The 23,867-nt window shown below is 39.0% G+C and overlaps 2 protein-coding genes across 3 annotated transcripts in view; one reads left to right on the top strand and one right to left on the bottom strand.

Annotated features, from left to right (window-relative positions):
- Positions 1-10,433, bottom strand: part of HLCS (holocarboxylase synthetase) — a 115,704-nt gene extending 105,271 nt beyond the window's left edge. Inside the window, exons 1-4 of the mRNA XM_031612662.2 lie at positions 10,168-10,433; positions 6,924-7,076; positions 3,266-3,428; positions 742-1,697 (exon numbers count right to left, since the gene is read on the bottom strand). Coding sequence (XP_031468522.2) covers positions 742-1,697; positions 3,266-3,428; positions 6,924-7,076; positions 10,168-10,386 — 1,491 coding nt within the window. The 5' untranslated portion in view covers positions 10,387-10,433. The remainder of the gene's footprint in view (positions 1-741; positions 1,698-3,265; positions 3,429-6,923; positions 7,077-10,167) is intronic.
- A 102-nt stretch (positions 10,434-10,535) lies between these two features.
- Positions 10,536-22,820, top strand: RIPPLY3 (ripply transcriptional repressor 3). Of its 2 annotated transcripts, XM_090122489.1 has the most exons (6): positions 10,536-11,202; positions 17,301-17,404; positions 18,608-18,677; positions 19,529-19,675; positions 21,142-21,209; positions 22,413-22,820. In XM_090122489.1, the coding sequence occupies exons 3-6, from the start codon at positions 18,633-18,635 to the stop codon at positions 22,558-22,560; spliced, it is 408 nt and encodes a 135-aa protein (XP_089978615.1). In that variant the 5' UTR covers positions 10,536-11,202; positions 17,301-17,404; positions 18,608-18,632; the 3' UTR covers positions 22,561-22,820. The 2 variants fall into 2 exon arrangements, with proteins under 2 accessions (XP_089978615.1, XP_089978619.1); XM_090122493.1 differs by lacking the exon at positions 10,536-11,202 and having other exon boundaries at positions 17,092-17,404.
- The last annotated feature ends 1,047 nt before the right edge of the window (positions 22,821-23,867 follow it).

Here is a 23,867-nt window from a genome sequence, read left to right on the forward strand (position 1 = left end):
AACAATACTAGAAAAATAGTACCAACAGATCTAAATCAACAGTGGCATTTCAGCACCATCAGAGACTAATCTTTATTATAGCTACTTGTTCATGAAAGAAATTGTGTGGCAGTTTTTTGTATACACAGGATGCAACAACAGACTCCGGGACTTTTCTCATGTACTCTTTCCAAAGAGATCTGGCTATCATATTCTTAGAACTTAAAAGGAAAATTCTTTACAGTTTCTTGCACATTTTATTTTACTTCCTCTTCTGACTCTCTTCTTCATAATATTTCTTATTTTTGTATGAAAGCTTTTATTTTGTCAGTATCAGCTTTTACCCAGAATTCATCAATAACTCTGCTTTTCCTGTTCTCATTTCCCAAAGTCTGCAAAGTGCACAGTTGTAACACGGTGAATCTTCTAGCAGCAGAAATTGATAGCTCTGCCTTTGAAATGGTTTCCTTACTATGCATAACTGTTGTCTCCTCTACCATCCACAGAAACTACACATGACCGACATAGTGAAAACAAGGACCTGCAACAGCAATGACATTTTTCTACCATTCTTTAGGTTTCCTGAAGATAAAGTGAACATCATTCTGTATTCAGAGCCCTTGTACATTCACTGAGACATACATCCACATTTGCCCCTCGACAAACATTCCAAAGAGCATGCCAGATCAACAAATGAGCTCCTTTAGAACACAACAACACTGTGTACCAATGAGCAAATTAGTGCTTTTCAATACACAGTACCTGAGAAAGAATGGCTTCTCCTCCATTGTCTCCATAAGGCAGATGAACAATAACTATATCTTTATCAGCATTATTTAAGCAACTCAACGGCTTCACTTTGCTGCTCCCTTCCTTCATTGCTATCTCAAAAATACAGCCAGTGATCAAAAGATTTAACTTCATTTCAGTACTGTCCATTTTAGAGACCACTAATTCATGAACAGTTCTCTTCAATTTGTCTTTCCTCTTTATTTGTATACCATCAAATGTAAAAGAGGATGATAACCCTAGAATCTTTCCACCTTTAGATAAAAACTTCATGAACTGTTTTTGGTTCTTCTCAGAAATAGGCCTTTCTGTGGCAATGATCAACAGCAGTGAATTATCAATCCATGGAGCTTTCAGAACTTGTTCTTCATGCAGCTGGTAGATGGCGTAGCTGTCTGTATCAACACATTCCTGAATGACTGATTTTACTTGCTCAAAGCTCACTTTTGCAGTTCCAGAGCCAACATAAATCAATATATTAGGGGGCTTTCCAGCAAGGTTTACTCTCTTTATTCCTGTTGTTAGACAATCACCATTCTCTTCCAGTTTGCTATTGCAATCATCAGGAAGTTCTGGAATGTCTTCCACAGAGGCAAACCTGACTGATTCGATAGTACTGTTTTCAAGTTGTAGACATTCACGACAGCTGGAAAGATGCAAGTGATGATGCTCTCCAAAACCTATCTCTTTGTCAGATAGGCTGTTGGATTCATCTTTGTGCTCATTTTCTTTTCCTCGCTTAGATTTCTCTTCTTTTGCCCCTGCATCATCTTGTCCTGCAGACTCAGCTACTCCTAATTGTGTTTTATCAGTAGTCCCAAAAGTAGCAGGAGTTACTTCATTCATCTGTTTAATGCTTGCACTCTTCTCTTTCATAGATGGTGTCACCTGTTTTAACTCCTTCAGAGTATTTTCTTGTAAATGGACAGCTGGAAGAGTTAAAAAAGGAGGAGTTATAAAAATTTTTATCAGAAGATCTATGATGAATATCACTTAATCAGCAGAATCAAGGCTTAATTTCAGCACAAGTCCAAAATACTACAAATTTTATCTGTTTGACACATCAAAACCACTCCCTTGAATAGAATAAATTTATACTCATAGAACAAATCATTGACTGTAATGACTATTTGTTTCAGGGAAGCATGGATGAGAGTGTAACACTTGTTATTCACAGGGAACATTTAAAAAACCCACTTACACTCATAAGCAGTGCACAAGTATATGGAGAAAAACAAAACCTGACAACTACCATATGCAATTCAAACGTGCTCTTAACAGAACAACAGTGAATAAGAAGAAGGTAAAGAAGTTCTCATAAAAGTATCAGTTTGTCAGTTTTTGTACATGACTAAAAAAAAATGGACAAAATAAAGCAAGGGAAATACTTTTGGAAAAATGCTGATCTGTTAAGGAGGGCAGAGTGGAAAACTGCTATTTTGAAATAGGTTGTGAATAGGTTTTGAAATAAGCTATTAAAGTCATGATATTGGGTAAGATGGAAATGCTGAACCATGTCTCTGGCACTGTCAAAGGCAGTAAAATAGAAGCTTTGCATAAGTTAAAAAAAAAAAAAAGAAGGAACAGATACATCTGAACTGCTTCCAATCTGCAGAAAGGGAGACATAATCAGCTATAGGCAATACATAGGAGCTAAAAATCCAAAGAAAAAACAAATAGCAAATGTGAATTCCTTTCCCTAAAAAGAACAGAAATGCAAACATAAAAATTTCCTGCTAAGCACAAATGAAAAAAAGAAGGGCAAAGATACCACTATGAGCAAAACTTGTGGAGCCAACTAACTGAGAAAGAGGAGAGAAGAATTATTCTTCATACAGTAACTTATTTCTTTCAATTTCTGAACCACAGAAATACAAGGACCACTCCTAAAGTAATGTCTCCTATTTTATTATGTTGGCACACAATGTCAGAGTTGGATATTGGTTGTGTGGCAGTAGAGCTTGAACCTTCCAACCAATATTCCATTACATTTTGTTGCCATGACAGTTCCTCCGTGTGGAAAAAAATGGTACCCACTGACATTCACTGATGCTTTCTGAATGTTGATGGAGACCAAACAGTGGATGCAAGCACAGTGAGGGGTTGGTGGAGCGTTTCAGAAGTGGCAAGAACAACAGGTCATCTCCGCTGGAGCAAGTTTTTATGAGCATGTAATGCAGGCTTTTGTTCATCACTGATGAAAATGTATAGATAATGGTGATGTGTTGAGAAATAATGTTTTGTAGCTGAGAATTTGCTCTATCAAATAGTGTTATTGTGCTGTTTTTATCTGTTGTAGTTTCCATGGAAGTAAGTAGGAGGCAATACTTTCAGAGCAATACTACATACTCCATACTACAAGTCAAAATATGCAAAAACTGATTGAATCCATCTCCACCGCCATAAGACCAAATGCTTATTTATGTAGATATTAAGATCATATACACAGCTCTAAAACACGTTTTATCATTAAAAACAAATATGTGAAAATACTCACAAACAATCTTGCATGGAACCATTCCGTTATCCATTTGAAGCCTGTCTTCCATGAATGCTATTCCAAGGTTACTGAAATTATCTACACTTGCTTCAGCAATTAACTTATATGGTTCCCCAGGTTTATAGGCCAACGGTGAACAATAGTCAGACCACTTCACAATCTAAGAATAAACCACATGAATGTTTTTCAGCTTGAAAAGGCTACAGAAAAATATAAAATATACCAACAGTATTATGTTTTTGCAAGATCAACTGCAGAGAACTGCCTTCTCTAAAGATTCTGGTATGGAAAAACATCACAACAACAGGCAGAGCCACAGGGATGTTACGAAAGCAAACCAGCACAACTGGCAAATTCAAGTGTCAAAAGTAACATAACTATTTTATCAGAAGCATTAAGTAAGTACACAAGGTTTAAGTTGCTTGGTACATCAAGAATTCTGGTCCCTAGAAAAGCATAATGGGGAACACTTGGGCTTCTCCTCTCAGAGAAGGTTTGTTAAACCCAAACATACACATATCACCCACTATTCCTGATCAGCTCTTTCTTCAAGTGCTGTGCTGCTGCCATGTCACTTTGCCCAGAAATTCAACAAGAGGGCAACCAGTCTTAGACACTCAGGGTACCTAAGAATTCTTAGAGTACACTGCTTTCGTGTCTACAAAAACCTTAATCTCTTCTCCTTCTCCGCATGCCTTTCAAGCCAACTCTTCCACAGCCGCTCTCCTCATCGTGTAACTCTGCGTTATTCCCTATGGTGGAAGTTAAGAGTTAAAACATTTTTAAGACACCCTTTCTTACCCAGAGAACACACACAAGCTACTAATATCCACATCACCTGTAAACTGTGAGAATATACTGATACTTTTTCCTTTTCTTCATGGCACCAAGTAGAACATTAGGCATACTAATAAGTAAAAATTAGTTACTGCTGTCCAGTATGAATGAAGTGAATAAACAAAAGAACCTCTCAAAGTTAGGCTACTGCCAAGACATATGACCTGAAATTCTGCTAACACAACAACCCAGAACAGAACAAAATCCCTAAGAGAATTGTTTCAAACCAGCCAAGCTCTCCTGCTATGACTAGAAATCCTCATCGAAATTCTGTCATAAAACAGAACAAAAGGCTAGCTCTTACTAAGAGATGAGAAATTATTCATAGTCCTGCTTTATGCATCCAACTCAGTTTCAGCTGAAACCAGTGACAGATCACTGACAGCTATTCAAAGAACATCTTTCTGTCAAGACATTCTTGTAGGCCACAGGAGTAATCTATTCTTACAGTCCCTATCTATGTTGAAAGTTAGCTGCCAGAGATAGCAGCCAAAAGCACTTCTGGTGAAGTGACACTTACACAGAATAATAAATAAACAAAATAAAACATCAGTCCTTTTCCACTTAAGTTTCAGTATTTTTCAGTTTGATAAATTAATTGTTAATGTCTGTAGAAGAATGCAACTTTTTTTCATTCGAAAGAAAATGCAAACAAACAAATCAACAACATTAAAACACACACACACAAAACAACAACCCACAATTCTGCCTAATAAAAAGCCTCAATAGAGCAGCAAATCAGTGCTTCAATCCAGATGTTTCTTTTGTGGACCTGTGTTATAAATTTCCCTTAGCCTTCTGCCTGAGATGGGCCAGTACTCTCCAGCTGCACAATGAGACAAGGTAGAAGCAAAACAACAGGTATCCAATCTAATTTATTTCCTACAAGCAGAACCCACCTGGATGGCTTCCACTGACTCACATCAAAGACAAAAAAAAAAAAAAGAAAAAAAAAGCCATCTACAAAACAGCTGGCGTGGCTACTGCTATGAGGCCAGCTGGGACGAGGGTCAATAGGCTTCAGCAAGAAAGGTTTCAGTTCAGAACAAACTTCTAGTACCTCCAGTCCCCATAGTCTGGCCTTCATGGAGATAATGATTTTGCCTGGTGCAGCACCTCACCTGGATATCATTCCTCTAGAAAGCAAAGACTAAGATGTTCCATGTAAGAAGTACCTCTTGAGAGCAGTCCTGCGGAGAAGGGCTTGGAGGTCCCGGTAAATGAGAAGCTGGACATGAGCCAGCAGTGTGCACCTGCAGACCAGAAGGCCAGCTATGTTCTGGGCTGCATTAAAAGAGGGGTGGCAAGCAGGGAGAGGGAGGTGATTGTCTCCCTCTATTCAGCTCTTGTGAGGCCCCATCTGGAGTACTGTGTCCAGGCCTGGAGCTCCCAGCATAAGAAGGACATGGAACTCTTGGAACGGGACCAGAAGAGGACCACTGAAATGTCAGAGGGCTGGAGCACCTCTCCTATCATGAAAGGTTGGGGGAACCAGGCTTGTTTAGCTTGAAGAGAAGACTCTGAGGAGACCTCATTGTGGCTTTCCAATACTTGAAGGGAGCATATAAACAGGAGGGGGAACAGCTGCTTATGAGGGTGGATAGGCAAAGGGGAAATGGTTTTAAACTGAGACAGGGGAGGTTTAGGTTAGATAAGAGGAGGAAGTTTTTCACGCAGAGGGTGGTGACGCACTGGAACAGGTTGCCCAAGGAGGCTGTGGATGCCCCATCCCTGGAGGCATTCAAGGCCAGGCTGGATGTGGCTCTGGGCAGCCTGGTCTGGTGGCTGGCGACCCTGCACATAGCAGGGTGGTTGAAACTAGGTGATCATTTTCAACCCGGTCCTTTTTAACCCAGGCCATTCTGTGATTCTACAATTCCATTAGTATGCTTTGTTCTTAATTCAAAGGACTACAGAGGGTACTAAAATCAGGTTGCAGACATCCAGAATCATTTCCATTCACAGTCTGTCCTTCTGTTCCTGCATTCTTACCAGGATAGGTAAGTCACCAGACACTGCTCTGTGTGTTCACTACAGCAGAGGACTCCCAGATCATGTCTCAGAACAAGTTGCTTGGAAAATGTATGCTCCTCATCCAAGGGAACTGATGAACCACAATTACTTACAGATGTGACAGCATCTTTAACAACTAAAAGGACCTGGTAACCAGATGCCAGAAAGTAAGGATGACAGATGATTCTGTGGAGTGCTAAGTAGGGGCAATTCAGGAGGACACCTAATTAGTCCCCTCCAGATAGTGGTCCTAGCTTGTGGCATAGGCTATTTAGTGGAGGACTCTGTCAATTTTATGTTATTCCAGCAATCAGACCCAATGTTTTACTACTGTCTACCCAAAGATGCATGCATGGCTTTCTACCTCTTCTGTCCTTGCATCAGTGAGCAATGAAGTCCAGTCTGTAACTCATCAACATTTTTCAGTATTATGAATTACAGGTCAAACATTATTTGTAAATTTCAAACAAGAAGCATTGCCATTTCCCAACTGCATTTTATAGAAAAGCAAAGAAATTAAGAATTTGACTTTGGTCTCACTTCAGTAGACTTTGAAAAAATTATCAAAATGTATTTAATATCAAATGTTGATACATTTATTTGAAGTAGAAAACAGAATGTGAGTATTAAAAGTGATCGTTTAATGACTAGATTACATTTTTATTCCCAATAACATTATAAATGTACAAAATCTGTGATTGATTTATTCCTTCAAGCATTTAGAGTTACGCTTAATTCTATGTCCATATAGATGCTAGACTTTGCACTACTACTTTCTTTACACGAAACAAAGAGAAGTGCTTACCTCTTTTGAAGACACACGTAATTTCTGCAAGTTATCTGCCTGAGCTGAAACACTTTCTGTCACAAAAGCTATATGTTCCGTTTCTAGTAACTTATCAGGATAAATAAAAGGAGAAATGAGAAGTAGACTCCATCTGTTTAAATCATCGAGGAGCTGAAAGAAACAGGAAAGGAAAAGTCTCTAAATGGAACATCTGATTTAATAATTCTTTTTTTAATTTTCCCCAGACCAAATTCAAATCTAACTTTTCAGCTTTACATGAACACTCTCTGCAATTTCACAAGGAAGAGAACTTCCCATAAGCAAAAAAGGGAAATCATCCCGAACCATAAAGAAGGGACATACTAAAAGTAAAATAAAAATGGATCACCTATAAAAATGGATCAGCTTTCAAGACAACTCAGATTCCAGCATTCAACTTTACAGTAGAAGCATGCAGCTGAGTGAGCCACTGAAGACAGCTGTGCTACTGGCACTGAGACCTTCTTGGGCCACTTGCCACTGGACTCTGCCATTGGCAGTATGTTTCATTCAATCCAGTCCTCCTCTCTCACTCATACTGCAGGCCGCCCTGCCTCCTTCTTCCACCTCAGTGCTAGTTCCTGATGGAGGAAGAGCACTGCTTGAGCTTTCGTAGAAACCAAGAAGGCAGTCATAACACAGCACATACACTCAGTCAGCACAGTGCCATTATCTGGCTAGCATTCAGATGGCAAGTTAGGTAACAGTTCTCCGGGAAACACAGTCCCACAGCTAAGTAGTACACATTGTCTCTACATCCATCTGCCAAAAGACCCATCAGCCTATGAGCCACAAATGACCCAAGGACTGTATATTACATGTGTCTACTATTCAGGATAGCTAACTTATAGTTCTAGGAATTCTTTTGTAAAGCCAGTTATGTACAGATAGTTTTATTTTTGTGGAGGTGTACAGTCTCCTAAAAATTAGTACAAAATGTAGATATGTGTATGGGAACTGCTGAGTCACAGCCTGAACTTCACCTGAGGCAAGCACTGAGTCAGCTCTGGGAGTACAGGTGAAGGCAATTCACCTGTGTGCCCAGAAGGGGTGGAGCCTGGCAGCACCTCTCCTACACCCCATTTAAGGGCTGACTGCCACTAGGGAAGCATCTCTCTCTAGAGATTCCTCTTTTGGGAGTTTTATACTGTGAGTTGAAGACGTGGATGAGCATTTCATTTTTTATTGTCTCTTTCCACCACAATAAGCTTTCCAACTATAAACCTGTAAAATACCATCCTAACCATGCCACTCTTCTAGCTGTACGTTTGTTAATTGCACAGTATTGTACTGACATTATTTTTCCCACTATATTTTAAAAGCTGTAAATAGTAAAAGAGATAGCTATTTTAGTACAGTTGTACTAGAAACACACACTTTGTGTTCCTTTGGTAACTCCATGTAGAAGCATGAGAAAATTTCCATAGATATATTACACATAGACATGATTCCACATGTAAATGGAAACACTGCAGTATTAAGACTTCTTTGTATAACTAAACTTCAAGAGGACAATCTGGTTAGCTTGCCATCCAACCAGCTTTCCTAGTTGGGTAGCAATGTTTATTTTTGCAGCTTCTATGCTCAGAAAAGTGAGCCAAACTATTGAAGCTTTGTATTACCTTAGACTTTTAGTTTGATTAATTGGGGGGGAAGAAAGACATTTGTTAGGTTGCTATTTAGAAACCAGTGTAGCTTAGTTAGCTTTCTAGAGGCCAAAAGCATGATAGTCGTCTTTTTTTTTTCTCCAGTGTTCAATGGATGATGCAGCATTCCACAGCGATGCTGCCTCTGCCTGTAGTACAGTTAAGTCAGAGCCCTCATGTGTCACAGGAACAGGGTGTAGGGTGGCAGGCCTTTTGCACAGGCAGTCCAGCAAATACAGCTCATAACTTCCAATGCACTTTTCTAAGAGGCAAATACACTGTGAATAAGAGCATTGACTTTATGTCAAACATCAAGCCAAAATGCAATTCCCTTGAGAGTTTCCTAAGTCGCACAAACAGAAACTGACAAGCTTATGAAGTCGGTCTGCATTCAGAGCATAGCAGACAAAAAGAAATGTGCTTAGTATGCAAGGACTGGGGAGAAGCTATTTTAGACACGAGCAGAAGTGGAGCAAAGAAAGCACGGACTTGTTGAAATATGATTTCATAGTTTGCATTTACACAGAACTTTCCAATGTTCACACAGAACTCTGCTCTTTATGTTCACTACAGCACAGGACTCTGCCATTTACATAGAACTTCTCTGAAGACATGGAAAAAACACTTGATTTTGTTTTCAAGGACTTAACAACTGCTTAACTGCCCTGTGAGAGATGCTGCCACCATCTCTTCTAAGTATGAAATAGTCCAATCATTGGATTGCAAGAAACTACTTTTGAATCCATTCCATTTGCACCACTGCTTGCACTGCACTGAAACCAGCCTTTTGGATACCTTAACTTCATAGAATGGTCTCGAGTTGGAATGAAGCCGCAAGGGTCATTAAGTGCAACTCTGGGCTCCACACAGGGCCACCCAAAAATCAGCTTTCCTGCTTCTGGAAAAGCCTTAGCCAACAACACATATCATAAATACATTGTGGTTGGCAGCCCTGTGCGTGGCAGGGGGTTGAAACTAAATGATCACCGTGGTCCTTTTCAAGCCCTGGCCATTCTATGATTTCATGCTCATTTATGTAAAATGTATAATAATTACTTCCACAAACAATTCTGAAAATCGCAACAAAAAAAAAAAAGAAAAGAAAAAAAAGGGGGGGGGGGGGATCAAGATGATGCCTGCCCTCAGCCTTACTCTGGCATTTAGTTACAGATAAGCCCAATCTTAATTCAAATAAATCAGGTGACCCGCACAGGGAGGAGCGGTGCCCGAGGAGTTCCATTTCTGAACCTGCAAGGCTGGCAGCAAGCTTACCGTATCCTAAAGTAAAACTGAAACTGAGCGGAACTCCTCCAGGTACTGCGTGCTTCTCTTCCACCGCTGCCCTTTCTGCACAAACGCGATGGCGTTTTTCGCATCACGTCTTCCTCACCCGATGTAACGTCTCGTGCCCAGAGAAGCAGGCAGTTTTCCATAACAAAAGCCGTACTGGTGAGGCTCGTCCACTGACGGGCGAGGACAGCGCGGCACAGCCCGTGGAGCGGACACTCGCCCCCTCCCTCGGGATCACGGTAACGGAGGAGGCCGCCGTCCCTCGCTTCTCCCTCCCTCGCACGTACCTGCGTCTCGTCCGTGAAGAAGACTTTGTTTCCTATCCTGAGGCAGACTCGCTCCTCGGGCGGCGGCGGATGAGCCGGAGGCGCCGCAGGGCCGGCGGAGCAGCAGAAGGTGAAGGAGCAACGGGAGCGGTGGAGGCGGCGCACGGTGCGGCGGATGAGCGCGGCCGAGCGAGGCCCCCAACGCGCCCATAGGTAGAGGTAGCAGAGCGTGATCAGCATGGCGGGCGTCCCCCCGCCCAGCCCCGCCTCCAGCGGCCGGCGAGCGCCGAGCGGAGCCTCCGCCCCGCCTCCCGCCCCGCCTCAGACCCCGCCCGCCGACCGTCTTGCTCTCCCTCCGAACCGCTCCCGCTGGGCGAGCCGTCGGCCGATCTGATTGGTTGCCGGCGGCGGGAGGCGTGAGCGGGGCTATAGCGGTTCGTCCTCGAGACCGCCTGAGGCGTCCCGCCTCTGCTTGCGCGTGCTGTTGGGCGGGAGTGGTGTTGTGGTGTTTGATGCCACAGAGCGTGCGAGGTTGTGCTTGGGTCAACGTGGCAAGAGAAAAAAAAAATCAATTAAAAAAATATATATATCCTTGAGGTCTCTTCTGACCCATGCCACTCTGTGATTCACAGAATCACAGAATAGCGAGGGTTGGAAGGGACCTCAAGGATCAAGAATCTCCAACCCCCCTGCCACATGCAGGGCCACCAGCCTCCACATTTAATAGTAGATCAGGCTGCCCAGGGCCCCATCCAATCTGGCCTTGAACACCTCCAGGGACAGAGCATCCACAACCTCTCTGGGCAGCCTGTTCCAGCACCTCACCACTCTCATAGTAAAGAACTGAAGATTCTGTGATTCTGTGGTTCTACTTAGCAGTGTAGCATTGCAGGTTATGAGCTCTGCTATGCAGCCCTGCATGTCTCATGTTCCTATCTGTGATAAGGCTGCAAATCGCAGGACTAGGCTTGTGTTTCTGCTATACAAACCTGTTTCTTATCCCATCAGCTGCATGGGATGGGTTGTACAAAAGTGCAGCTGGCAGATCAGCTAAGTGTAAGTATCTGTTACTTTTTTTTTTTTTTTCTTCCATACAGAAACAAGGAGTTATTCTCATTTTCCACAGAAATGACTCCACTTTGCCACCTGAGCTAATTTCAGTGCCTGCTGCACCTTCTGGGAGCAGCATCTCTCAATCACAAACACAGGAGGTGGAGCGATGGACCTCAGGTCCCATCTGTGCAACAGGACAGGGCACAGCAGCAACAAGATGACACACTTGTTTTCATTTGATTTGACTAGGTCACCAAATGAGAAACATGAAATCACTATCCCAAGGGGCCTGACGTTGAATTGATGAAGAGTGTGATGGCGAATAAAATGATACAATGTGCATGTGTTGTGTGCTACAGACACAGCTTGCCACTACACAGGAAGCCAAAACATCTTGCACAGGGTATCTGCTGCTCGTCTGGCACTTGCATGAAAGTTATTGAGATGGTGAAGGTAGAGGGAAAAATGTATGAGGAGCGGCTGAGACCCCTCGCTGTGCTCAGCGCAGAGCAGAGGAGCTGAGGGGAGGCCTGATGGCGGCTGCAGCTCCTCACAGGGAGCGGAGGGGCAGCGCTGAGCTCTGCTCTGTGTGACAGCGACAAGGCCTGAGGGAACGGCATGGAGCTGTGTCAGGGGAGGGCAGATGGGGGTCAAGGAAAGGATCTGCACCAGAGGTCGGTGGACATGGAACGGGCTGCACAGGGCTGTGGGCATGGCACTTGCCAGAGTTAAAGAAGTGTCTGGACAATGCTCTTAGACATATTACATGATTTTTGTGTGCTGATATTCAGAGTCAGGATTTGGAGTCATTTATCCTTACAAGTCCCTTCCAACTCAGCATGTTCTGTGATTCTATGATCAGCTTGATCCCAGTGGGCATTCAGTGCATGATTGAAAAGAGAGAGGGGAAAAAGAGAAGAAAATGCAAAAAGGCTAGAAGAAATAATGGCACCAATGTGAATGCAGCTGGATGATACGTAACAAACATTTCCTGAACAGAACACAAAGCTACATTCTTTTTTACTATTCTGAACTCAAGGCCTGGTATGCACTAAGAAATTTACTAAAATAGCTATTCTAAAATCACAGTGTTCTAAATGGGTAGCTGTCAACATCACAGTGACATTTTAGATAAACAAGGAACACACTGGACCTGTGCATTTTGGCATGGGGAAAAAAAAAAAAAAAAAAAAAAAAAAAAAAAGAAAGAAAGAAAGAAAGAAAGAAAGAAACATCAAAAACACCACAAGAACTATAGTACCATGACAACTTTTTTCTTTTTTTGAATCTGCACCCACAGTGAAAGCTTATCCAAAATGGCAGAATTCTCTGACATAATTTTGGTTTCCACAGGGCATGTCTGAAACAGTTAACAGTTTCAGTTGAATGATCAAACAATTTAAACAGCTCCCTCCCTTCATATCAAGCCGAAAAAGTATCAGGGTGGTGGCTCTGCTGCTATATTCCCTATATATATTCTATAGACAGGGCAACAAAGTCTCTAGTGGTCATAATTTTCCATTATACACTGTTTCTTTATGTGGCTTTATCTTACAGAGGAAGTCAAAATACTTACACAGGCACATCAAAAGAAGGAAAACAAGCAAAGTATACACAGCCTCAAAAGAAAGCTCTTAGCCTTGGAATTCACTTTCTCTGTAATCGTTCACTAGCACCCACATTGCTGACCTTCAGAGCACACTGCAAAACATAACTGTTTGTTTATATAACCTTTGCACGATGAGCAACATACTTTGTTTAATCCTGCTGTATTCAATGACAGCATTGAATGCGGTCAACTAGATTTTTATTTATTTCTCTATTTTTGGGGGTTCCTTTACTCAGGAGAAGTTCATGAGTACCTGAGAAAATTGAATCAAAAATTCATTTTGCAAGGGAATCTACAGCAGAAAAATATACAGGCAGTCACTATTTTAAGACAGTGAAATGTTGGAATATTCTCAATGAGAATAATTTCAACCCATAAAGTTGCTGTCAGTATTCAGATTTTGACCATAGTGTAGCTTAGACTTAATAGTGAAAAGCTCTGTTTAAAATGTTAAGTATTTTATATTAGGAAACATTTCTGTATTGTTATGAAATCAAGGCCAAGTACACACTAGGATATTTACTAAAATAGATATCTTAAAATAAGCATGTCAATCAGTTTCCCCATAAAGGAGGGTGGAAGGAAGCCTTGAAAAGGAACAGTGAGTAATATTAGCTCTCAGACTCAACGGAACACTTGCATTTTTTTCACACAGAATCACAGAAGGCCCAGGATGGAAGGGACCTCAAGGATCATGAATCTCCAACCCCCCTCCCACAGGCAGGGCCACCAACCTCCACATCTAATACTAGACCAGGCTGCCCTGGGCCCCATCCAACCTAGTCTTGAACACCTCCAGGGATGGGGCATTCACAACCTCTCTGGGCAGCCTGTGCCAGCACCTCACCACTCTAATAGTAAAGAACTTCTCCCTGACATCCAACCTAAATCTTCTCTCACTCAATTTAAAACCATTTCCTCTTGTCCTGCTGTTATCTACCCTTTCACAGAGTGCAGCTCACAGAAAGATGTTGCAAGGTGTAGAAAACAGACACACAGAGACATGAAATGGTTTACAAAGAAAATGAGGTAAACTCTGAATAAAGGGAATAAGCTAAATTTCAAATTTCTGCCTACAGATGAGCAGAAAATAACCTCTTCCAAATAGGACAGAAAGACCAGCTTCAGTCTAGAGGGGTTAAGTCCATCTAGGCTCTCCCATATGACTCAGAACAGGGAGCCTGCACTGCCATGGAACATAAATGTTAAGGAGCCTTATTTTTTTTTTTTTTTTTTCCCTACTTTAAAATGAATATTATGAAAATAGCTCTGAGGTGCTTCGTGAATGACTTTCAATTCATTTTTGAGGAGCTTTGTATGCTATTAATGCCTCCAAATGTTGTTATGATATGTTGTTTAACACCAGCTAATATTTAAATCTGTAAATGCTGTAGAGTTATCCTGTCTCCTGATAGTATTCATTTTGCATATTATTTATCCTTGCAAATGCATATGTGCTTTCATTAAAAAAATAATAATAGTAATAATAACTGAGTAAAACGAGTTTCCCCCAAAATAAAAACACAAAATAATTATCTTATGGTCCATTTCTCTCCTGATACACTATACTTAATTCCCTTAAAATCAGACCAAATCTGCCAAAGTTACTCTCTGGAAGTATTAGAAGTGTGAAAAATAATCCCTTCTTCTGGGAAAAAGATATAAGTAACAGTATTGGTATTTTCTTTCCTTTGCCAAATACAGCTCCTCATACTGAAATTAAGTATATTTCAAGATACAGTTGTTCCTTTCAGTATCTAAAGGAGGCCTACAGGAAATCCAGGGAGGAACTTTATAAGGTAGTGTAGTGATAGGGCTTAAGTTGGAGGGGAGCCCAAAGCCCACCCACCCCAGCCCCTGCAGGGCTGCCCCCCACCAGCTCAGCTGCCCAGGGCCCCATCCAACCTGGCCTTGAGTGCCTCCAGGAATGGGGCACCACAGCTTCTCTGGGCAGCTGTGCCAGTGCCTCACTGGCTGCTGGAGAAAAAATTTCCTCCTAACATCTAACTTAAATTTCCCCCTTTTAGTTTAAAGCCATTCCTCCTTGTCCTATCACTATCAGATCATGTAAAAAGTCAGTCTCCTTCCTGTTTATAAGCTCCCTTCAAGTACTGGGAAGGCCGCAATGAGATCTCCCTGCTGAGACCCTTCTCCAGACAAAACAAGCCCAGCTCCCTCAACCTGCCTTCACAGGAGAGGTGCTTCAGCCCTCTGTTCATCTTTGTGCCCTCCTTTGGATCTGCTCCAACAGCTCCCCATCCTTCTTGCTGGGAGGCCCCAGCCTAGACTACTCAAGATGGGGCCTCATTAGGGCAGAGCAGAGGGGGATGATCACCTCCCTCTCCCTTCTGCCTACCCCTCTTTTGGTGTATTCCAGGATACTCTTGGCCTTCTGGGCAGCTCACACTGCTGTCTCATGTCCAGCTTTTTGTCCAGCAAGCAAAATATTAACTTCTATTTTTCTACAATGTTACCAAAAGTTACATTAGATAACATTATAGTTTCATTGACAAAAGTATTTTTTTTTTTTTAATTTTGTAGCACACTTGGTCTTGCAGGGCTTTATCAACAGACTTATTTGATGTAACTTTGTATCTTTCAGAGAGCTATATTTTAGTAGCTCAGGCTTCAGTTCTGCGCTAATATCCTTGTTGGCAGGTTCTGTCTAGAGCTATAAATCAATTATCCTCACATATGGATCTGATTGCTAGATTGGGACTGTATGCATCAGTTGTGTAATGAACACTTCCTTTTTGACTATCAAGCTAAATTTGATCTAAAACTAAGCTGATGTAATTATATATGTGTATTTAAAACAGTAATTTAGCAAGATAGTCAATTATAATTTAGGTTACTTATAAAGTTTGCCATTTTTTTTCTTAGTAACCATGCTACTATTTGACATACAATTTGTTATTTGAACATTACTCACCACATCGTTCATTCTAATAATTGTAGTGATTTTGATACATAAATGTTAAAACTTATAGAGACTGTACATATGTTTTCTTCTTTGTGTCTTTTTTACTTAGTTATAGATTTACAAATTCTACAAAGCATTTAAACACAGGACAGAGTAGGTGTTGACTATCCATATATTCAGCGCTTTCCACAAGAGTGTTTAATGGATTTGATCTTTGAGTTCAAACTGTATCTAGTAGTCACAGTAGGAATGGCTGTTACAAAAGTGGAGAAAATTAATGCAAAAGCTGGAGTTCAATAAATCAAATTACATAAAATGTTACTCAAGACTACTTCAGAACCAAAAGTACATCTGCGATGCTATTATTTTTATCAGCCGAGTAGCTAATAGCAACTGTACAAGAATGTATCTTTCAAATATGACATAACCTCTTCCCTGATGGAAGAAGGATATTTTATTAGAAGCAAAAATCCCATGTGCAAAGTTACGCCTTCTAATACGGAACCATTTCAGGGGAAAATGAAGTCTTTCAAGAAAGCATATCCAGTGGTCTTCATTTGTGAGTCCTGGCCTTTCACGCTGACTGAACGTGTGCTACCTTCAGCTGTATCAGAGCCTGAGAAGGAGCCATGAAGGCTTATGTAAGACAAACCTGTCTCCTACAAAGAATTTTCAGTGTCCACACAAAATGACCATTTTGATGGCTTCTCCAGCTCAATCAGCTAGAAGGGACCTAATTATACCATAATCAATGGATATTCCATGTTCAGTAAACAAAATCATTTTTCTCTTTCTGGAAAGAAAGTTGACAGCATAAAGCAATTATACTTGGTTGCTCCATCTATTCTTTTTGTTGTCAAAAGCAGTACCAGAGGAAAAATAATTCAGCAAAAAGTTCTTACAATCCACTTGCATCTCTGCAGTAGTTGCAAAATAAAGGAAACAAGTGAACTGTTGCAATGAACTTTAACAATGAAAACAGATAATGTTACCTATCAAGTAATAAATTGCTCTTGTACAATACAATGGGTAAATAGTAATTTTCAGTACAAATAAAATTTGTACTGAAACTTAGTTCAAGCTGGGTAGAAAGCTTGAACCAAGACAGTTTGTGCTCAGCCTTTGTAGATTTAAAGCATATTGCATATTGTGAAATAAAACATGCCTCAAAGAAATGGTATTGATAACCCTTATTCCTTGATAGATGCAGTAATCTTTCTTGGCATAAAATTTCTTCTCCTTCCATCAAATAGCAAACAAATTAAAGGACTATCCCCAGAGTCTGAGGCAGGCACTAGGCCCGTCCTCTCACCATCACTGATTTTTGGTATCCTTTTGTGTTTTATAGTTAAAAGATGGAAAAGATTTCATTCTCTGTAAAATTTACTCTGTAATTAAAATTCTCTTCAAGTCTCCATTACACTTCTTTAAGACTGGATTCTGATGCATTTTCCCAAGTCATACAAGGAGTATAAAATGGCAACAGAAGGATAAAGGACACAATATTCAATGTGATTTGCTATCTTAAGTTTAATAAATAGTCTGTTTCTCTATAATTGCTCTCACCAGGAGTCTGACCAATGAGAACAACATCTTTGAACTATTTGGAGGAGTCAAAAGAAAACTCATTAAGGATGGTTCTTTCCTTTTACCTGAGGCCATGTTTGTTTTAGGTAAGTATGCTTTGGGAGTTAAGATAAAGGAGGGGCTGAGAGGCCAAGACAAGCAGCCAGCCTGCCACAGAAACAGCAGGCTTTAGATCATCAAAAACCATGGAGGGTGCAGCTGTAGATTTCTTGCTCCGGGCTACAGTGGATCACATCTGTCAGTGCTCCAGAGATGCCCAGCAACACTCACTCAATCCAAGAGAGCAGCCAGAGAGGTAAGGCAGAGACAAGCAGAGTTCCTTTCCAAACTCCAGAAGAATTACTGAAAAAAATAGAATTTCCTTAAAACAGGAATCCACTTTAAGGAAAGCTGTCTCTAAGCATAGGTATCCCCTTTAAAATAAGACTGCCAGCTATATCATAGTTAGCAGTAAATGGATTCCACCAGAAAGAACACGAATATGGTCACTTTAAAGACTGCTATGATGCTCAGACTGTAAGTACCATTTGAATGTAATAATTCTATATTAGTGCAGAAAATGAAACACAATTTTTAACTTCAGAAACAGCAGGCAAAATAAGTTTCTGAAAACTTTTAATTTGGGACTGACATTTTATTTGTTTTTCTGATATTTTATCCTTTTTAGTCAAGTATTTCAGAATATATTTGTAAATAAAAGCAATAATATGAATAATAATGAACAGTAAGCTTGCAATAACTTGTATTTTTTTAAACTTATTTAGTTTTTGCATGTTATATAACTTTTCAATTTTTCCCTATAAAAAAACTGGTAATTAGATCCAATCTCCCACGATATTTTAACATTGTCTAATCAATAAATGATCAGGCACACAGTGATCATAAGTAACCATTACTTAGACACAGTGCCGAAAATGGAGTTACTTTTCATTTTGCAACAGTGGTACATAAATAGAAAATACTTCAGTGAAATCTTAGAAGGAAATATTACCTTAGTTATAAACGTACAAGTGATTATCTAGTTTGTTTAAAGAGATCATAGACAGAAGACAGACAAATATTGCCATAGAAATCAGACTTAGCAAATCAAAATGAGTCTTTTGCAACTTGAAATGTTCTATGATTTTGTGATCAAAATGTGTTGAGAAAAAAATAAAAAGTCGTGTTTCTTTTTTTTTTTTTTCAAAAGACACTAGCAGACACTAAAAAAAGAACTATTTTATGGATATTCTATGGATATTACCACAGAGAATTAATCGTGGGAATGTTATTCTATCTTAATCTTTCAGCAGCCCTGTTTTATGGAGGCCTTGGATGCCCACAGCCAGGGATGGTGAAATGACAGAGAATCAACAAATGGTGAGATTAAATTCTGGAGAAAATAATCCTTATCGAAAACAGGTGCAGAAATGAAAGCTATCTGAACACAGCAAGCGAGGCTTGGTCTTTTAATCATTTCCTTTTTCAATTTCAAAGTAGTTTCTTCAGCACTGACAAATGTTTCCAATTATGGCAATGTGTAAGAGTATCTCCAGTTTTGTATCAGATATAGAATCATTATCAGCTCATAAGAGCTGAAGAAAACACCACTTACTAAGACTTCTTTAACATCAGTTTTTATTTCTTTACAAATATAAGAATATTCTCTGTTTGAAATTTCCACACTGAATTCGTATGAGAGATTTTGTATAGGGGAGAAAAGATTTTGAGTGAAAATGATTTTGAGGAGAAATTCAAAAAAATACATTCAGGTGCACAGTTGTATTGATTGGTTTTTGAGACTTTTGAGAGGGATGTTGCTATAGCTAAAACAGATAGAAAATCAACAGAAAAATCAACTTAAAAGCTCTTACTGGCAAACTCCTACTCTGAAAGGCCCACCAATTAATAACTATTTTTACTTATTCATTTAGGAAGATTTGTTAGTTAAGAGGATAAAACTAAAGAGAGATATAAACACATTCAACATTGGTCCCAACACTGCAAACTTAAAAAAAATGTACTGAAATGGTGCTTTGGCACTTAGTTTTGAGCACACTAATGAGTTTTTGCAGCATCAGATTCACATCTACATCTTCAACTTTTTTCCCAAAGGCTCAGCAGGTTAGGAGAACAGCTTTCCTTAGCATAAATCTTAAAACGTTCACAATTTCTAACACATTCTAATACATGTAATGCCTTTTTTATCATGTACTTTTTGTCTCCCGAAGGTGGAGGCTAAAGCTGTACAGATCTGTTGGAGTGCCATGCTCCTGGCATGCTCCATGGGGAAAACCTGTGAAACAGCATCCTTCCCAGTAAATTTGCTAAGGATGAGAGTTGTCCTATTCTCACAGGAGATGCTCACTAATGCAAAGGTACATCCCACAAATGTGGAAAACAAGAGGCATCTTCTTCAGCAAATTACTGAGGTTTCTGACTGAATTAGATTTGCAATTAATTGGCGTTACCAGAACTGCTTTTCAGAAATGCTGTATTTCAGCCTGAAAAATATATGCTTACATTGTATTTAGTGAATACCTATTAGTGCATATGATTTTTAAAAATATGTGTTCTGAACAGAAAATGGTAGAAAAACAGGTCAATAAAGGTAAAAAGACTATTTTAATTTTAACATAGGTATGAAAGGAGAAAAATTGCATATGGTGTCTATTATTTAACATAGATATTACGATCACACTTATAATGTTCAGCCAGATCAGGAGTCCATTTTACCAGGTGCTGTGGAAAAAAAGTAAATGAGTCTCTGCTTAAAAACCAACATCAACCTAACAGGCTTGAGACAAAACATTTTGGCTACAAGACGGGCAGACATGGGAGAAAAGGGACGACATAAAAGGTACAGAGGAAATTCTAAGATCCCTTGCATGATCTGTAACCACAAGGTTTTTTGGGGCCCATCAAAATACCCATTTTGTAACGTACTTCCTCAGAAAGACAAATGAATTGCTCTGACAATGGCATAAGTCATCTTCGTTTTTTCCTCCTTTCACTAGCAGTTCTACCAGAACAGGGTAAAATTTTACTATTTATTCAAAGTCAAGTTTATGCTATAGTAATAGATGTCTTTTTTAAGATATAGTAGAAAACATATGCTCACAGGACCAAGTTATAGGACTCAGTAACTTTGGGAGATGCTTTCAGGTTTACAGTCTTAATAGTATTTGGTAATGTTAACATTTGCAGATTTTTACTATTATTGTGAACTTATTTTGAAAGAAATTAGTATTTGCCAAATTTTGTATTGAAATTTGAAATTGATTTTTGCTGCCTAGTTTTTTCTATCAAAAATGCTTGCTTTTAAAATCAGTAAATAGAAATGTCAGATGCCACTTGTCTCTTGACTCAACTGTTCAGACTCTTAATGCGCTTGTGGGATCTCTAGTTATAACTAAGCTTGCTCAGACTTGAACATTTCACCTCCCATCTGCTGGTTAGTAAGATAGAGGTGTATTTTGTAATACCTTAAACCCCCCAGTCTCTTAAACTGACTGAAAATCCTCTTCTTTCAGTCTCTGAACTCCTGTTTGGTGGCATTACTAGACCACCAGTCTAAAAACAGATATTCTATACAGTCTTAAGCAGTACAGTACTTCATTGCTTTATGGTTCATACAACATATATGTTGAAATGGTTTGTTAAATGCACAGCTATGGGCAGCCTATGGGCACAAATAATATCTGAAAAACGTTTAGTTGGAATAAAAAAACTCAGAACATCAAAGAAAGGAACATAATCATATAATTTTACAGTTATTTGTAGAAGAAAAGAGTGAAATCTACATTTTTAACCTATTCTATATAATAAGCATGTCTCTTTACAGACACAACCAGATGGTCAACTAACAAATTTTAGATCAAAAGGAGCCCTGGGGTTTCAACATCCAGTGAGGTGAGTTAAATACTATCACTCTATTCTGGGAAATAAATATCCTGAAAGAAAATACTTATTTCAGGGAAAAGTATTACTTTGTCTCTGGAGTGTCACTTTGTAATGGTGCATTTTAACAACTCACCAAACTCTGTAGATATTTATCCCCCCACAGGAAAAGATGCCCAGGCTGAACAGAACCTGAAAGAATACTCCAGTAATGAAAATAAGAAAAAATTCACCTTAAAAAAACATCCTACTTACTCTAAATTGTATCTGCATATATATATAATAATCATAACATATAATAACTTACTTGTTATTCCAAATTTACAAATGCCAAATAATAAACATGAGCAAATACTAATGCCATATGACTTGTTACATATATTTGTCTTGAGTCTGCTGAAATTTGCTCTTTAATAAAAATGGAGCTCCAGGTAATCTTTTCCTCTATTCTTTTCCTATTCTTGGAGGAATTATAAGTCTTTCCACTCCCATTTAAATTCTGTATGGCTTAATGATATAAAAACTCCTGGTGTGGACTTCTAAATACAAGAGGAAAATTAATGGAAAATCCCTCTTTTTTACAAGCAAATTTTAAATTAATTGAAAACTGGCAAAAGTGGGTCGAAGAAATAGATGTGCACACATACGCATGCAAAACTCATGAACGTATGTAAAAAGACCAAAAAATTTTTGCTGTTTTTCCACTAAAAAGTGTAAATAAATACACATTCAAGATTAAAAAAAAAAAAAAAAAAAAAAAAAGTAATTTTGAAATAAATCTCTTCCAGCTGAAGACATTAAAAAAGACCGAAGATCAACCTGTGTGCAAGAGGCAACCCACCCCAGTCTTAATCTGGTGTCTTAATCTTAATTTCAGAATCACAAAATGTTCTTCAACCTTCTTGCAGTCACACAGGACACTTCCATGTAGTGTGCTAAAACAAAACAAAAAATCTCAAGCACACATCACTGCTCTGTCAACACTTTATCATGGAGGGACCTTAGATAAATACATTACAAAATATGCCCAAAGCAACTGAGGTAATTTGAAGTTAATAGTACATTTTAGTCAGCAACTCTTATTTTAAAAGAGAAGGAGCCCCAGGACTTTTCTGCCTTCAGAGAAAGAAAAAAAGATTTTAATAGCCAAGCTAGGTTTGCTGGGAAAGTGTCTCATGGTTTTAATTTTTCTCTTTCAATATGCTTTCTTATCAGACTTTATTTGCCCAAATCCAAATGCCAAAAGTTTCTTAATAACATTGGAGAGAAGGTTCTGGCTAACTTTCCAGTACAAGCAACAATTCACTTCTACAATGATGACACTGACTCTGAAGAAGATGAGGAAGAAACCAGTTCAGTCTAGTAACTAAAAATTACTAGCCTTTCCAAATATATAATTAAAAATTAAGAAAGGAATTAAAAGGAACTGTCAAGAATGCCTGAGCAAACATCTGACTGAACAAAGAGACACATCAAAGCTCATATGAAGACTATTTATAGCTAGCTAACCAAGAAGAATGAGTCAATGCAACTGGAAACAGAGGAAATCCTTGTGTGTTTTAAAAGACTTTTAAATAAAACCCTGAAACTTTACTAAAAAATCATAATGTTTTCAATTGTGTTGGTTTAAACAACAGTTGGATTAAGAACATTTTTAGTTACTTTCTTTTACATGCAGCATAAAAATAGGACTGGTTATGGGGCAAGATAATGTAATATAAAGACCCAAAATAAACCAAAGGCTTTGAACCATGATGTTTCTAAGAATTTAAGTAAGAAGTGATTTCAAATGCAAAGAATATTTCGTATTATTTCTTCAGAGCACATTTATTCTGATTTGAGCACTGTATGCCAGACTAACCTAATTCATTTCAACTTCCCTGTCAGGACAAGTTAAATATGACAGTCTTGTGATGTCTTCTGTTTTTCTCAGACTTTCCCACTCTAATGAGAGAAGTGCCTTTCTGTCAGTCAGAAAAGTCAATTAATGGCACATAGAATATGTTATGTAAGGTTGTTTTGATCTTATTTGTTACAAAATTCAAAACATATTTCTACAGTCTAGTGTGCTTGAGTCTATGATTTTAATACAACTGACTTACTGTAGATTCCTATCTGGTGTGCATCTTACCATTTTGGTATTTCTTTTACAATGATATTAAGAAAAACTTAAATTACTAATTTTCATAAGCATCTTTGCTGTAATTAACAGTGTTGATATATCTCTTCCTACACAGTTAATCCATTAGGAAAGAAAAAAAGCTTGCTATAACCTGTTCTGCTTAAGCTTTTTTTTTGCATAAATACTATGTGCTCAGGGAGTCAGCCATTACTTGCATTACTATGCCAGGATTTTTTTACATAGCGCAAGGGTGAGGAGTTGGGCCACAATATGCTTCAGAATTATGCTTCGGTTATCCCTAACTAAAACTGTGATACTTTTTCCAGAGAAAAGGCAAAAAGGTCAAAGTTCTTGACCTATACTACTCTTGGTGGTGTAGATAAGGCCAGATGGTTATAAGCTTGTCAGATATTCCTCTTCGTAGAACATACTGTCAAACAAAGCTAGATTACTATAAACTGTAAGTCTAGCAAAGATTCCAAATGAGCCATCACATTGGAATGGAAGATCTTTTACTTTTTCAGAAACTCCATTTACAAACTAGGGAG

Source organism: Phasianus colchicus, chromosome 1, assembly GCF_987193195.1.
Source record: "Phasianus colchicus chromosome 1, bPhaCol1.hap1.1, whole genome shotgun sequence".
Classification (NCBI taxonomy): domain Eukaryota; kingdom Metazoa; phylum Chordata; class Aves; order Galliformes; family Phasianidae; genus Phasianus; species Phasianus colchicus.